This window comes from Mixophyes fleayi, chromosome 11 (assembly GCF_038048845.1).
Source record: "Mixophyes fleayi isolate aMixFle1 chromosome 11, aMixFle1.hap1, whole genome shotgun sequence".
Taxonomy (NCBI): Eukaryota; Metazoa; Chordata; class Amphibia; order Anura; family Limnodynastidae; genus Mixophyes; species Mixophyes fleayi.
The window spans coordinates 73546995-73563165 of record NC_134412.1 but is presented as its reverse complement, the minus strand read 5'-3'; the positions used below and the strand labels follow the sequence as shown (position 1 = coordinate 73563165).

At 43.0% G+C, this 16171-nt stretch overlaps 1 protein-coding gene across 2 annotated transcripts in view; it reads left to right on the top strand.

Annotated features, from left to right (window-relative positions):
• LOC142108005 (tumor necrosis factor receptor superfamily member 14-like) overlaps positions 1-15970 on the top strand; it is a 102607-nt gene extending 86637 nt beyond the window's left edge. For both annotated transcript variants that reach the window (XM_075191699.1, XM_075191700.1), the window contains exons 6-7: positions 2087-2232; positions 15016-15970. In XM_075191699.1, coding sequence (XP_075047800.1) covers positions 2087-2232; positions 15016-15062 — 193 coding nt within the window. In that variant the 3' untranslated portion in view covers positions 15063-15970. The remainder of the gene's footprint in view (positions 1-2086; positions 2233-15015) is intronic.
• Positions 15971-16171: the final 201 nt, after the last annotated feature.

Here is a 16171-nt window from a genome sequence, read left to right as displayed (position 1 = left end):
GGTTAGTTAATTCAAGAGAATTGCAGTTCATCTAGGATCGAAACTGGGATATCCTTCCATTATCTCTCATATTCATCGGTGGCTATCAGGTGGGACAGTGTCTTTATTTCCAATACGAACAACTTTCTGCATGCTAAACAAGGATCTTTCTCTTCAATTGACTGTTGTCCTGTAGCCCTAACCAGGAGAGTTTTGATATTTTTCCTAGCGATCCATTTTTGCTACTATCCCTGCATGATTTATTCAGGATACTTAGGTGCATTGATTTATGTCTAATTGCTGTTATTACAGTTATCCATTTATTTAAATTTTACAGTTATTTATTTATGACAGGGTCTTATTATTATTAAACATTATGTGGAATCAGCGCTTTCCTAATTTTTTTGTTTTTCTTACTATAGACAAGATATCCCCCAGACAATTGTATTGCCACTATGTATTCAGTCATAAATATTATTGATAAAACTTGTAATTTATTTGTAAACTGAATTTGTAAACTGAATGATGGCATTGTGTAGTTCTTACATTAATATTTTGCTGCAATGCAGTATTTTCTTTTGCTGCAGATTCCAAATCATAGACCCTTCTGCTGCTTCAGTCCATTCTAGCATCAGAAGAGTTTTATAGTGTTATCTATATTTGCATCTCTGAACAACCTACATATATGAATTCTAATTTTTCTTTTCAAACTAATGACTTAATTAATTACATTTTGCAGCTTCATTTATGACCGTGATAAATTGCAAATACACAGCATAAATGCTCTTCAAACACACAAGTGACACTTGTAATTAAGACAATCCCAAAGTCCCCTCACTCTCACTATTAACAAAAGTTATAAATGGAGGCACACTTTTTTGCGGTTCCTAAATGCAACTTTTAGAGGCGGGTGAGTTGCAGTCATCACCCTTTCCCAAAAATGTTATTATGTCTATTATATTGCTATAAATATAGCTAAAGTGAGCAGCTCTAGGTAGTGACATAGGGAATGGCAAACCCAATATAAAGTCACTTAATAAGGTGTGAAAGTACAGGATGCGTGAGCCACAGCACTGAGTCTACCAATATCTGGAATTGTGCAGGAGAGATGCAGCACGATCACAAGGAAGTTCCTCAACTGACAACTGCTGATTCTGGTAGAAAACTCTGTCTCAGGCGTCATTCCAGAATATTCCCAAAATGCTTGATTGGGTTCAAATTTGAAGGCCAAGACATATGGGTAACGTCAGTAGCATGCTCGTGAAGCCATTGAGCGACCACACATGTTTTGTCAATTGGGGCATTGCTGTCTTGAAAGACATCCTGCAATGGTACAACATGGTTTAAAGATGTGCAATTGGTATCACTAAGTAGTGATTAGTATGGATCTTACTATCTCTCGGAATAAATGCACCCAAACCATGCCAGGAAAATATATCCCACAAGAGTACAGAATTACTAGAAACATTCATTGTTGGAAGCGAGCACTCGAGGCTGTAGAGTTTTTTGCCCACTACCTGTATGATGGTGGCCTGCTTACTCCAATGAAAGTAACTATGGTAACTGAAAAATTACCATTAACTATAAGACAGTAATATTACTTTGTCTCATAATAGCATTGCTTCCTCCATTTTTTCTCTTTTAAGTAATACTATTTTACAACTTGTAAGTGTAGATTAAAGAGTAGCTGCTCCCTTTACACCTGCACATTATAGATATCATATAAATAAAATAATATATTATAATCCATCATATAATTTAATGCATCATATTCCAATATGTTTCATTTACTGTGTATAGCTGTATGTTTTTTTTATACCATCAAGTTGCCAGCTTTCAGCACATTGGCTCTGAATGATCACATGATCTTCCACCCACTCCAACAGCAATTATAAGTAATGCCTATTAAAGCATTCATAACCCAGTGTGGGCGGGGCTCAGTTTTTTAGCTGATCTGTCTCAAGAATGGCGAGAGAGAGAGTGTGTGTGTGTGTGTGTGTGTTAAGAACTGTATATTGCAACTAGGCTTTTAGTATTTTAGCTACATATGAAATTAGAGAGCCGAACTAATGAGATTACATGTAAATGATGTGCTTGTATTCTATAGGTGCTCCTTCCTAAGTGTTGAAAAAGCAGGAACATCAAAATCAGATTCAAAATGTAAAAGAAGAGTGCCGCTTCCTCAGCATCTTTCAGTGGTATTATTTTGTGCACTGATAACAACTGTAATTGGACAGATTATGTGGAAGGCAAGTAAGTCAACATTCATCAGTGATTCTGCTATGTCATTCTTTTTATGTTTCAGGATATTCAATATCATTGGTTGATATTAGAGATGTTAAATGACTCCGTGTTTTGGTTTTGGATATGGTTTTTTTGAAAAATTGCTATAATATGCTAAAAATGTGGCTCTTTTTTGTTCCTACATTATTATTAACCTCAATAACACTAATTTCTAGTCTTTTACAGTCAATTTTGACCACCTCACAGGTCACAATATTATTTTCATCCACTTTCGGCCAAAGACTGCAGCAAGCTGATTGGATGCTAAGTGACAGAGCAACGACATAAACACACTGCAGTTCATAACACATCTAGGAAACATTGCCACACAGCAGTGGCAGAAAAAAAAAGCAGTGCAAGATGGAATTGTCCTTGGGCCCTCCCACCGACCCATATGTTAACAGGTTTAACAAACTCACACAGAAACAGGAGGGGTAGCAGGTACAGTTTAACAAACTAAGCACTTCAGCGACAAGAAGTGCCACTTTTGTGGCTGAAGTGCTTGGTTTGTTTGGGCCCCCACAAAGCAAGCTACCAATGGGCTTAAGGCAGGTAAGTTAACAGTGCTGTCAATGAACTATAAGAATGCAGCGAGCTGGCTGGTTACTAAGCGACAGAGCAACGGCGAAAACACATGGCAGTTTATATCTCATGTAGAAAACATTGCCACACAGTAGTGGCAGAAAAGAAAAGTGGTGCAATATGGAATTGTCCTTGGGCCCTCACACTGACCCTCATGTCAGATTGACATAATATGATTGATGGGCAGCAGACTAGAGAAGGTTATAAAGTCGACAATATAATGACATTGATAGAATTATTAGGACAACAATTGAAATGTAGACAGTATTTTTTAGGTTGACAATTGAAATGTGGACAGTATTATCCTTAACTCTAACCCTGTCCCTGTTTCTATCCCCATTCCTAGATCTGTCCCTATTCCTATCCCTAGACATATCCCTATCCCTAGACATGTCGCTTTCCCTAACCCTGTCCCTATTCCTAGATCTGTCCCTAACCATATCTCTAGCCCTATAATAATACTGTCCACATTTGAATAGTCTACCTAATCATATTTCCACCATGTGAATTGGCAACCTAATAATACTGTTGACACCGGAATTGTCGACAGTTACACAAGCTGATAGACCAAGGCCTAAATGTCAAACAATGCATGATTGAATTGTCCTGGGTAATATGTTGAAATGGATATGTACAGTTTAGCAAACTAATCACTTCAGGACTGCCTCTTTTGTGGCTGAAGTACTTCATTTGTTTGGGCCCTCAGAAAACTAGCTACCAATGGGCTTAATGCAGGTAAGCTAATAAAGCTGTCAATGACCTCTACAGTGGCAAGATGTTGTTGTCATCATCTTCAGCCTCATCCTCACCCTCATCAGTGTGTACATCATCCTCACACAATATAAATTCATCCCCGCTGGAATCCTCCATTGCAGAAGTCTCTCTACCTTGATATAAAGGTCTTCCTCATGGAATTGATAGTTAATTTTGATGAACATCATCTTTTCCACACTTTTAGGAAGAAGCCTCCTTCGCCGATCACTGACAAGGTTCCCAGCTGTGCTGAACACTTTTTCTGAGTACACACTGGAGGCTTTTTTTCCATCCAGTATATAAAGGGACTGTCATACGTGTCTATTTGTATGCTGTCATTTATAGTAGGATCAGGTGGAGTTACGGCAGAGGTGTCACAATTGTTGGTCAATTCTTTTGGTCAAAATGTTGTGCTGACTAATGTGCATCATCCCTGGGTCTCTTGGAAAAGCTTTTTCTTAGCAGCAGTTGCCTGAGAAACTGAAGGAGGGTACCGCGACGTGTCACATATCACTTGAGCTGTCAACTTGCTCACCAGGAGCTCATTGCATCTCTTGAAATCTGGGTCAGTTGTAAATAAAGAAAAGACATAGCTCTTAAACCTAGGATCAAGCACAGTCGCCAAAATGTAGTGATCCGATTTCAAGATGTTGATAACTCTTGGATCCTGGCGAAGTGAATAAAGTACTTGATCTACAAGTCTGACATACTTAGCATAATTGCTTTGTTTCATCTCCTCCTTCAATTTCTCAAGCTGCTTTTCCAAAAGCCTAATTAAGGGAATCACTAGGTTCAAGCTAGCAGTTTCTTAACTCACTTCACAAGTGACTACTTCAAATGCTTTCAGCACCTTGCACAACACGAAAAATAATCTCTACTGCGCTGGACTAAAATACATTCCCTCTCCTTTCCCAATGTCATGGCTTGTAGAGTAAGCGTGGATGGCTTTTCGCTGTTCCTCTATCCTCAGAAGCATATAAAGGGTGGAATTCCACCTTGTTACCACCTGTCACTCACCGGACCGTGAGTGCCTCTTCCCGGACATTTAGGAACCGTGGCCATCCACCATCCTGAGGGTCTGCGCATGCGCAGCCCTTTTCTATACTTCAGTGTATACCCCTTTAACTTAATTGGCAGATCAGGCAACCTCCCTATATTAAGCACCTGTGGTCACTACCACGTTGCCTGATCTTGGAGTCTCATTCCTCATGAGTCTCTGAAGGTGTTCCTGTATTACTCGTGTATTCAGCGCTGCTGATTCCTGTGGTTTCCTAACCACTTCTACTACTGTGGTTCCTTACCACTTCTACCATCAACTGTATCATCATGACTGTTTGCTGATTCCTATCCGCTGCCTCTGCGCATTACAGTCTTCTACACCACTTCATCGTTATTTTATATCTAAGTGACTGTTTACTCATTGCTATCCGCTGCCTCCGTGCACTCCAGCTTTTACCTCACTCACCTGCTTCTCATCAAGTCTGTTTGCTGGTTTCTATCCGCTGCCTCCGTGCACTACAGTCTCCTGCTTGCAACTCGCCTGTGTTCAACATCGTGACTGCCAGCTGTCTACTATCCGCTGCCTCTGTGCACTACAGTCTCCTGCTTGCAACTCGCCTGTGTTCAACATCGTGACTGCCAGCTGACTGCTATCCGCTGCTTCTGTGCACTACAGTCTCCTGCTTGCAACTCGCCTGTGTTCAACATCGTGACTGCCAGCTCATTACTATCCGCTGCCTCCGTGCACTACACTCTCATCTCATCTTTGCTGTGTCCTCCTCGAGACTGCCGCTTTTCATTACCATCTGCTGCACTTCGTGATCTACAGCTCCTGCCCTGCGCTGCACTCCTGTTTCCCATCGCTGTTGGTTCCTGTGGTTGCTACTGGTTACCTCCGTGTGCCGCTGAGTCCTGCCGCTGTGGTCAGCGCTATCGTCCATCTCCTGCTGATCCACTCTCCACGCCTTCACGTGTTCCTCTGGCCTCTACCCTCCTGTCAGCATTGGATTTGTATCTCTTCCACTACCCTCTGCTGGATCATCTCCATTCTCCTGGGTTTCCTATGAGTCCAGTTCCACGTGTTGCTGACTCCTGTGGATTCGTGTCCCTGTCGGTCTACTCACCTGTGCGCTGCACCTGCTAGACCGCTGCTTCTCCTATCCAGGGACTTCCTATCCAGTCGGTCCCCAGCCGCTCAGGTACCGCTGCAATCCCATCTGACTGCTACTGCTGAACCACGGTATGCATACTTCTCATTGACTGTGCTGTGTATTGCATATCTTGCTGGACTGTGTTTGGTTCTCTCTGGAGTCTGCTATCCGCTGAGTCTATTGTCATCATTGACTGTGTTATCATTGTGCTGGACTTCTTCAAGAGACTTTCTAGATTGCAGACCTGATCAGTCATTTACATATATATATACCTATATTGTGCATATTACTGTGGATCGTGTATAAGGTGCCTGTATATATCCTGTGTTGCAGTCTTTCCCCGTGCACCTCCTCACATATATATGCAGTGGTACAACTTGCTGATGTCAGACCACTGATCCCTGTTTCCGGTATCACCTGTTCCATTATCCTCTCACATAGCAGTGGTACAACTTGCTACCGCAGACCACTGACTACCTGGATACCTCCACTTGGATTCCATTCCTTCACTCAGACAGCGGTACAACTTGCTACCCGCAGACCGCTGACTCTCATCACCTCCTTGTCTCTGTTGGACATTCCTCCTCACTATAGCGGTGGTACAACTTGCTATCGCAGACCACTGACTACCTTCACGTGTCCTTGTCCATACAGTTCCCTGTGTATCATTACCTCATTATTACCAGTGTTGCTAGTCATAGACTTTCCAGAGCATCTCATCGGTCATCATTTCATGTTCCGTGATCACCCAGCTACCAGAGTACCCTATTACCATCTACATTGCTCTGGTAAGCCTACCATCTGGTGATCCCTGGGTAAAGACTCCTAGTGCCCGTGACAGTAAGATCAGGCCATGACAGACCCAGATGTGGAACCTACCGCCAAAGAGATGCTGCAACATCTGGTTAGCCGTGTGGAGCAACAGGATGCCCGCCAACAGCTGTTACTTCAGTGTTATCAGTCATTAACCTCCCAAGGAACATCTGGACAGACTGTGACAGCTACTACTGAAGCTCCTGTGCTTTCCTCCGTTTCCCCATTGCCATCCCAGGTGTCTATAGCTTCCACGCTTCACCTGCCTACTCCGTCAAAGTACGATGGAGACCCCAAAACTTGTAGGGGTTTCCTTAACCAATGTTCAGTCCATTTTGAGCTCCAACCTCAAAATTTTTCTACCCATCGTTCCAGAGTGGCCTATCTTATCTCTTTGTTTTCAGGACAAGCCCTGGCTTGGGCCTCCCCTCTGTGGGAGAGGAACGATCCAATATTACAAGATAGTGCCAAATTCATTTCTACATTCCGAAGTGTGTTCGATGAACCAGGTCGGGTGACCTCCGCTGCTTCCAGCATCCTCCGTCTGCGACAAGGATCTCATACTGTAGGCCAGTACGTCATTCAATTTAGGATCTTAGCCTCTGAACTTCAGTGGAACACTGAAGCCCTAGTTGCCGCCTTCTGGCAGGGGCTTTCCGATAAAATTAAAGATGCACTGACTACCCAAGAGCTTCCTTCGTCACTTGAAGATTTGATCTCTCTATGCCATCGTGTTGATATGAGATTTCGTGAAAGAGAGGCTGAGAAAACGACTTCTGCTAAAGCACCTTTTCGCTCTAACCCTCAATTTCGTCCAGTGTCACCCGCTGTGATTCCCATGGAGATTGGACGTTCCAAGTTATCTTCTGAGGAGAGGAAACGAAGAGTCAAGAATAGACTCTGTATCTATTGTGCTGATTCCACTCATGTCCTCAGCTCCTGCCCTAAGAGATCGGGAAATGCCAGGCCCTAACTAGTTCTGGAGAGGTGAAGTTAGGGTCCCTGGAGTCCTCTCCATCGTCTATGAAATCTAAAGTCTGCGCTTTTGATGTGACTATTTCCTTTGCTACCAAGACCTTTGAGTCACAGGCATTGATTGATTCCGGAGCAGCAGGAAATTTTATTTCCAAATCGTTAGTTAATCAATGGTCTCTACCAATGATTACCTTAAAAACTCCCATTACGGTGACGGCTATCGATGGATCACGTCTCATCAACGGTCTCATCACCCAGAGTACGTCTCCAGTAACCCTTCAGATTGGTGCTCTGCATCATGAAGAGATATCGTTTTTAATTCTTCCTGTTACGACAAGTCCGATTGTCCTAGGCCTTCCATGGCTTCAGTGTCACTCTCCCCAGATTGACTGGCGCACCCCTCAAGTCACGTCTTGGGGGCCTGAATGTCACCATCATTGCCTTTCCCAAGTCATTCCTCTCAAGGTACAGCAAGCTTCCATTTCAGCTATTTCACCGGGACTCCCTCCTCAATATGCTTCATTTACCGATGTTTTTGATAAAGCTCAGTCTGAACGTCTTCCTCCTCATCGTTCTTGGGATTGTCCGATTGATCTTCTTCCTGGCAAGACTCCTCCCAGAGGCCGGGTCTATCCACTCTCGTTACCTGAAACTCAAGCTACATCTGAATATATACGGGAGAACCTCCAGCGTGGGTTCATTCGACCTTCCACCTCGCCCGCTGGAGCTGGGTTCTTCTTTGTCAAAAAGAAGGATGGATCATTACGCCCTTGTATAGATTTTCGTGGACTCAATGCCATTACTATCAAGAACCGGTATCCCATTCCGTTGATCACTGAGCTATTTGACCGCATTAAGGGAGCCCGTATTTTTACTAAGTTGGATCTTCGTGGTGCTTACAATTTAATCAGAATCCGTTCCGGTGACGAATGGAAGACGGCGTTTAACACCAGAGACGGGCATTACGAATATCTGGTAATGCCTTTCGGACTATGTAATGCCCCCGCTGTTTTTCAGGGCTTCATCAATGAGATTTTTCGGGACTTATTATATGTATGTGTCGTCGTCTACCTGGACGACATATTGATTTTTTCACAGGACCTGCCTTCTCACCACCAACATGTGGCAGAAGTCCTCTCCAGGCTACGGAAGAATTCATTGTTCTGTAAATTAGAAAAATGTTCATTCGAATTACCCCAGATTCCATTCTTGGGGTATATTGTTTCCGGAGTTGGTCTGAAGATGGATCCTGACAAAGTAAATGCTGTACTACATTGGCCCCAGCCAACTACTCTTCGTGCCATCCAGCGTTTTTTAGGTTTTGCCAATTACTATAGACGCTTCATTCAAGACTTTTCTTCCATTGCATCTCCTATTGTGGCCCTGACCCGTAAAGGGGCTAATCCTAAGCAATGGTCTACTGAGGCTATTCAAGCCTTTCAAACATTAAAAGAGTCCTTCTCTTCGGCTCCAATCCTTCGTCAGCCTGATGTGACACTCCCTTTTTTTCTAGAAGTAGATGCCTCTAATGTGGGCTTAGGAGCTATTCTCTCCCAACGCTCGGAACAGCAAAAATTCCACCCTTGTGCCTTCTATTCTCGGGGTCTCCTACCCGCAGAGAAGAATTATACCATCGGAGACAAGGAATTACTGGCTATCAAAGCCGCATTAGAGGAATGGAGATACTTGTTGGAGGGAGCTCGCCATCCGGTGACGATCTTCACGGATCATAAGAACTTGTCATATCTCCAGTCTGCCCAATGCTTGAACCCTCGTCAAGCAAGATGGTCTCTTTTCTTTTCCCGTTTTGAATTAATAATTACCTTCAAACCAGCTGCCAAGAACAAAAAAGCTGATGCCTTATCTAGAGCCTTTGCTACGTCCTCTGATATAGAAGAGGTTTCCAACCATACCATTCTAGATCCCAAATGTATCTCACTGGCTGCTTCATCCACCAAAACGCTACCATTTGGGAAGACCCTCGTGCCTCCTACTCTAAGGAGGAAAATCCTTTCGTGGTTCCATGCCTCTCGTTTTTCTGGACACGCCGGTGAACACAAGACTTTTGAGATCCTCTCTCGAAGTTACTGGTGGCCTTCAATGAGGAGAGACGTCAAAGAGTTCATTGCTTCCTGTGAATTATGTTCGCAATTCAAATCCTCCCGCAGAACCCCAGCAGGGTTGCTGCGACCACTACCCATTCCGTCCAAACCATGGACCCATATTAGTATGGATTTCGTTACTGACTTACCACCTAGTAAGAACCATAACACTATTTGGGTGGTAGTGGACAGATTTTCGAAGATGGCTCATTTCATCCCTCTGTCTGGTTTGCCTTCCTCGTCTATCCTGGCTGAACATTTCATTAAAGAGATCTTCCGTATCCATGGATGTCCATCTGAGATTGTGTCTGATAGAGGAGTACAATTCGTGTCCAGATTCTGGCGAGCCCTTTGTAAAACCTTGGGCATACGATTAGCACTCTCATCTTCTTACCATCCACAATCCAATGGACAAACCGAACGTGTCAATCAAGATCTTGAGACTTTTATAAGGATATTTTCATCAGCCAATCAAGACAACTGGGTAGAGTTACTCCCTTGGGCTGAGTTCGCCCATAACAACATGTACCATGAGTCATCATCCAAAACTCCATTCTTTGTGGTCTACGGTCACCATCCGTCTTTTCCGGAATTTCCTGCCCTCCCGCCCACCCAAGTTCCTGCGGTGGAGACTGTTTGTCAGACCTTTAAAAATATCTGGTCTCAGGTTAGAACCTGTTTGAAGAAGACATCTGTCAAATATAAATCTTTCGCTGATAAGAAGAGGCGGGCTATTCCACCACTAAAAATTGGAGATCGTGTCTGGTTATCCACAAAAAATATTCGTTTGAAGGTTCCATCCATGAAATTCGCCCCTCGTTTTATTGGTCCATATAGGATCATTCAAGTTATCAATCCAGTATGTGTGAAACTCCTTCTTCCTAAGAGTCTTCGGATTTCTAATGCCTTCCATGTATCTTTGCTCAAACCTCTTATTATCAACCGTTTTTCAACTCCTCCCTCAGCTCCGCAGCCAGTTCAAGTCCATCAGGAGGAGGATTTTGAGATTACCGAGGTACTAGATGCAAAAATTTCGCGAGGAGTCCTCCACTTCCTCGTTCATTGGAAGGGCTTTGGTCCTGAGGAGCGCTCTTGGATCAAAGCTGAAGATCTTAATGCTCCTGCCCTTTTGAAGAAGTTTTACTCCAAAAATCCGGACAAGCCCGGTTCCAGGCGTTCTGTGCCCACCTTTAAAAGGGGGGGTACTGTCACTCACCGGACCGTGAGTGCCTCTTCCCGGACATTTAGGAACCGTGGCCGTCCACCATCCTGAGGGTCTGCGCATGCGCAGCCCTTTTCTATACTTCAGTGTATACCCCTTTAACTTAATTGGCAGATCAGGCAACCTCCCTATATTAAGCACCTGTGGTCACTACCACGTTGCCTGATCTTGGAGTCTCATTCCTCATGAGTCTCTGAAGGTGTTCCTGTATTACTCGTGTATTCAGCGCTGCTGATTCCTGTGGTTTCCTAACCACTTCTACTACTGTGGTTCCTTACCACTTCTACCATCAACTGTATCATCATGACTGTTTGCTGATTCCTATCCGCTGCCTCTGCGCATTACAGTCTTCTACACCACTTCATCGTTATTTTATATCTAAGTGACTGTTTACTCATTGCTATCCGCTGCCTCCGTGCACTCCAGCTTTTACCTCACTCACCTGCTTCTCATCAAGTCTGTTTGCTGGTTTCTATCCGCTGCCTCCGTGCACTACAGTCTCCTGCTTGCAACTCGCCTGTGTTCAACATCGTGACTGCCAGCTGTCTACTATCCGCTGCCTCTGTGCACTACAGTCTCCTGCTTGCAACTCGCCTGTGTTCAACATCGTGACTGCCAGCTGACTGCTATCCGCTGCTTCTGTGCACTACAGTCTCCTGCTTGCAACTCGCCTGTGTTCAACATCGTGACTGCCAGCTCATTACTATCCGCTGCCTCCGTGCACTACACTCTCATCTCATCTTTGCTGTGTCCTCCTCGAGACTGCCGCTTTTCATTACCATCTGCTGCACTTCGTGATCTACAGCTCCTGCCCTGCGCTGCACTCCTGTTTCCCATCGCTGTTGGTTCCTGTGGTTGCTACTGGTTACCTCCGTGTGCCGCTGAGTCCTGCCGCTGTGGTCAGCGCTATCGTCCATCTCCTGCTGATCCACTCTCCACGCCTTCACGTGTTCCTCTGGCCTCTACCCTCCTGTCAGCATTGGATTTGTATCTCTTCCACTACCCTCTGCTGGATCATCTCCATTCTCCTGGGTTTCCTATGAGTCCAGTTCCACGTGTTGCTGACTCCTGTGGATTCGTGTCCCTGTCGGTCTACTCACCTGTGCGCTGCACCTGCTAGACCGCTGCTTCTCCTATCCAGGGACTTCCTATCCAGTCGGTCCCCAGCCGCTCAGGTACCGCTGCAATCCCATCTGACTGCTACTGCTGAACCACGGTATGCATACTTCTCATTGACTGTGCTGTGTATTGCATATCTTGCTGGACTGTGTTTGGTTCTCTCTGGAGTCTGCTATCCGCTGAGTCTATTGTCATCATTGACTGTGTTATCATTGTGCTGGACTTCTTCAAGAGACTTTCTAGATTGCAGACCTGATCAGTCATTTACATATATATATACCTATATTGTGCATATTACTGTGGATCGTGTATAAGGTGCCTGTATATATCCTGTGTTGCAGTCTTTCCCCGTGCACCTCCTCACATATATATGCAGTGGTACAACTTGCTGATGTCAGACCACTGATCCCTGTTTCCGGTATCACCTGTTCCATTATCCTCTCACATAGCAGTGGTACAACTTGCTACCGCAGACCACTGACTACCTGGATACCTCCACTTGGATTCCATTCCTTCACTCAGACAGCGGTACAACTTGCTACCCGCAGACCGCTGACTCTCATCACCTCCTTGTCTCTGTTGGACATTCCTCCTCACTATAGCGGTGGTACAACTTGCTATCGCAGACCACTGACTACCTTCACGTGTCCTTGTCCATACAGTTCCCTGTGTATCATTACCTCATTATTACCAGTGTTGCTAGTCATAGACTTTCCAGAGCATCTCATCGGTCATCATTTCATGTTCCGTGATCACCCAGCTACCAGAGTACCCTATTACCATCTACATTGCTCTGGTAAGCCTACCATCTGGTGATCCCTGGGTAAAGACTCCTAGTGCCCGTGACACCACCTCTTGCTTCAGTTGGTGGCAGGGCGAATTAAATTGTTCTTGTAGCTGCTGCAATCTTTTACATGATGTTGCAGAATAACGGAAATGTCCTGTAGTTTTTCGGGCCACAGACAGCATCTCCTGCACGTCCCTGTCATTTTTCAAAGAGCTCTGTACCACCAAGTTGATTGTGTGAGCAAAACAGGGAATGTGATTGAATTCTCCCCGCTGTAATGCACTCACAATATTAGTGGTGTTATCAGAAATGGCATATAATTATGGAATCCAAAACTCACGAGATCCAATGACCGGTTGATGACGTTTTGCCTCGATTTCAGTTCTGCGGACGCGCAAAAGGGCTCGGTCCTCGGATTGCCTAAATTCGGGGGGGCTCAGTTTTCAAAAAACCGAGCCTGATCATCCCTAGTTGATATCATAATTAAGATGCAGCAAGTTTTCTTCACATGTAAAAAAATAACAACAAAATAAGATTACAGTGTGTTTCGTGATATTTTCCAAGTAAAAACAGTGTGTTGGGTGATGAATGACCCGTTTAGGACTTTTCTTTGCGTTGTCTGATGACCCAACTGCTCATCCCCATAGATCAAAGTTTCCCAACATTAATTATACCAAGTGTGAAACTTTTTTTTTTTCAAGAATTTTTCTTTTAAACATTTGGTAATTAAGATAATGCTATAAGACATTCCATTTATTGTTTTCTGTTAATTCCCCTTTAAACTTCAATGACAAGACACAACACCATACAGTCTGTTGTTTCTGTCTACAGACGGCAAGAACTGTGTAGGCAGAGTATACTTACACCCAGCTGTGTAGGCAGAGTATACTCACACCCAGTTGTGTAGGCAGAGTATACTTACACCCAGCTGTGTAGGCAGAGTATACTTACACCCAGCTGTGTAGGCAGAGTGTACTTACACTCAGATTCTAATAGAACTGTGAGATCCGCTTGGATTTAAATATGGTCGGAACTATGCAGTAGTGATAACTAAGTGTCTCGGGGATCAAAACATCGAAATTTTGGGTCCATGGCCAAGAACCTCCCCAGACCTTTATCCCAAAGACAACTTGTGGCGGGTGCACAAACAAAACCCCACAAATTCTGACAAAATCCAAGCATTTATTAGGCAGGAATGGGCAGCCATCAGTCAGTATGTGGCCCAGAAGTTGATTGACAGCATGCCAGGGTGAATTGCAGAGGTCTTCAAAGAGAAGGGTCAACACTGCAAATATTGACTCTTTGCATAAACTTAATGTAATTGTCAGTAAAAGCCTTTGACACTTATGAAATGCTTGTAATGTTACTTCAGTTTACCATAGCAACATCTGACAAGTAGGTCTAAAAACACTGAAGCAGCAAAGTTTGTGAAAACCAATACTTATGTCATTCTCAAAACTTTTGGCCATGACTTTATATTTCAGTAGTCAGAATGGTGAGTGTTGTTTGGTGTACTTTTTTTTAAGTTGAAGGAAATTGTATGTTCTAATAAAGAGCACTGATCTTTCCTTACGTTTACACTTTGGCCTAGATTTACTGAACTGCGTGTTTGAAAAAGAGGGGATGTTGCCTATAGCAACCAATCAGATCCTAGTTGTCAGTTTGTAGAATGTGCTAAATAAAAGAGAACTAGAATCTGATTGGTTGCTATAGGCAACATCTCCACTTTTTCAAACCCGCAGTTTAGTAAATATACCCCTTTGTCTTTCCAGCCCTTAATTACTTTTTATCTCCTGCAAGGTTTGTTCTTTATATTTAAGCCTGTTAAATGTCATCCTTCATAACTTGTCATTCCTTACTAAAAACCTTTGAAAAGGATAATTATTGGTGTTGCCCATAGCAACCAATCTGATGATTACTTTTAATTTATTCACTGCACTAGAAAACATGATTGAATCTTATTGGTTGATATAGGCAGAGTCAAACTTTTCTTTGTACTACTTGTCATAAATGTCTACAGTCATCCCCAACACGTGTCACTCACTTCTCATCACACATACTTCTCATACACATCATACACTTGTCTGGCAAACTACAATGTCCAGCATAATTGTGATTTGTGACTCTGAGATATGATGATCTAAAAATGGACATTGTAGTTTTTATTCAAAGCAAATTGTAATACGTCCATTTTATTGCCACGTATGTGAAAAAGTATTTGTTTAAAATGTTTTGTTTTTTTTATCCTAGGAAAAATACAGAAGATCGGGAGAATCATGACATACACCGCGCTTTAAAGAGCTAACAGGGGGTTTCCCAGTGCAAGAGGAGGGAACAACATAACACATCTGGCACAGCCTACTGTCAAATTCTGAAATATATTCGATTCTTAGGAGTCCTGAAATGACAGTTTTTTACAGTTTACAGAAATGAACCACATTTTTATGACGTCGCTAATCAGTACTTCAGTAATTTGGTTAATGCCAAGTATATTTTATTATCGTGTGATTAAATATACTAAATATTTGGCTATCTAAAGAGGTACAGTGAGCAAATATCACTTGCTCTGAGGGTTTCCACAATTCTCACACAAATCAATCAGATGGGAACCTCAATGGACTTTATTTGCAAAATGTGCGTCTTCTTTTGATCACATAGAGCAGTGAAATTGGCTACTCTGATGACTTTGCACAATCGTTTTTCCTTATTAGCTGCATTTCCTACACTAATGGCGTAGTGTCACAAGGAGTGCCCTAAGCAGGCATCTATGATGAAGCGCTGTACACTATGGGCGCTGTCACCATTGTTGGTTTGGAGGGATATAAACAGTCCAGGGAAGGTTATTGCGGAGTGAAAAGTTCCACTAGTGTTTTCCAAACCCATCATGGGTCTTGGATCTAGGATATCTCAGATGGAACTTGGATGGACTAGATATAACCTAACACCAATTAAAAGGCTCTCTCTGAGCTCTGTCTGGAGAGAGAATGTCCAGGCTCCAGAGATCTATGTTTTTCTGTTGTCACAAAGCACAATGTGACTGTAAATGATAATGTGATTTTTATAATATATAAACTATTACTGTTTTTAAAATATATAGATGTGTCAAACCCAAAGATTAATAAATCTGTTTGCAATGCATTCAAGATAAGAAGTGAGATGGTATGGCCGGGCTTGATGGAGGCTTTAAGGTTTTTTTTATAAATTGTTGGACATTAATGTATAAATAAATAAAACAATAAAATAAATTTGTTATTAAAATCAATAATCAATTCAAGTTTCTTTGCATTGACAATTCATACATATAAATGTCGCAGTATACATCCAAGTAAAGTTAATAATGTGGTTAAGAATATTTCTCACAAAGTTTAAAGACAAAGTGACTTCTTCTGTGTAGTTTTCCTTAATG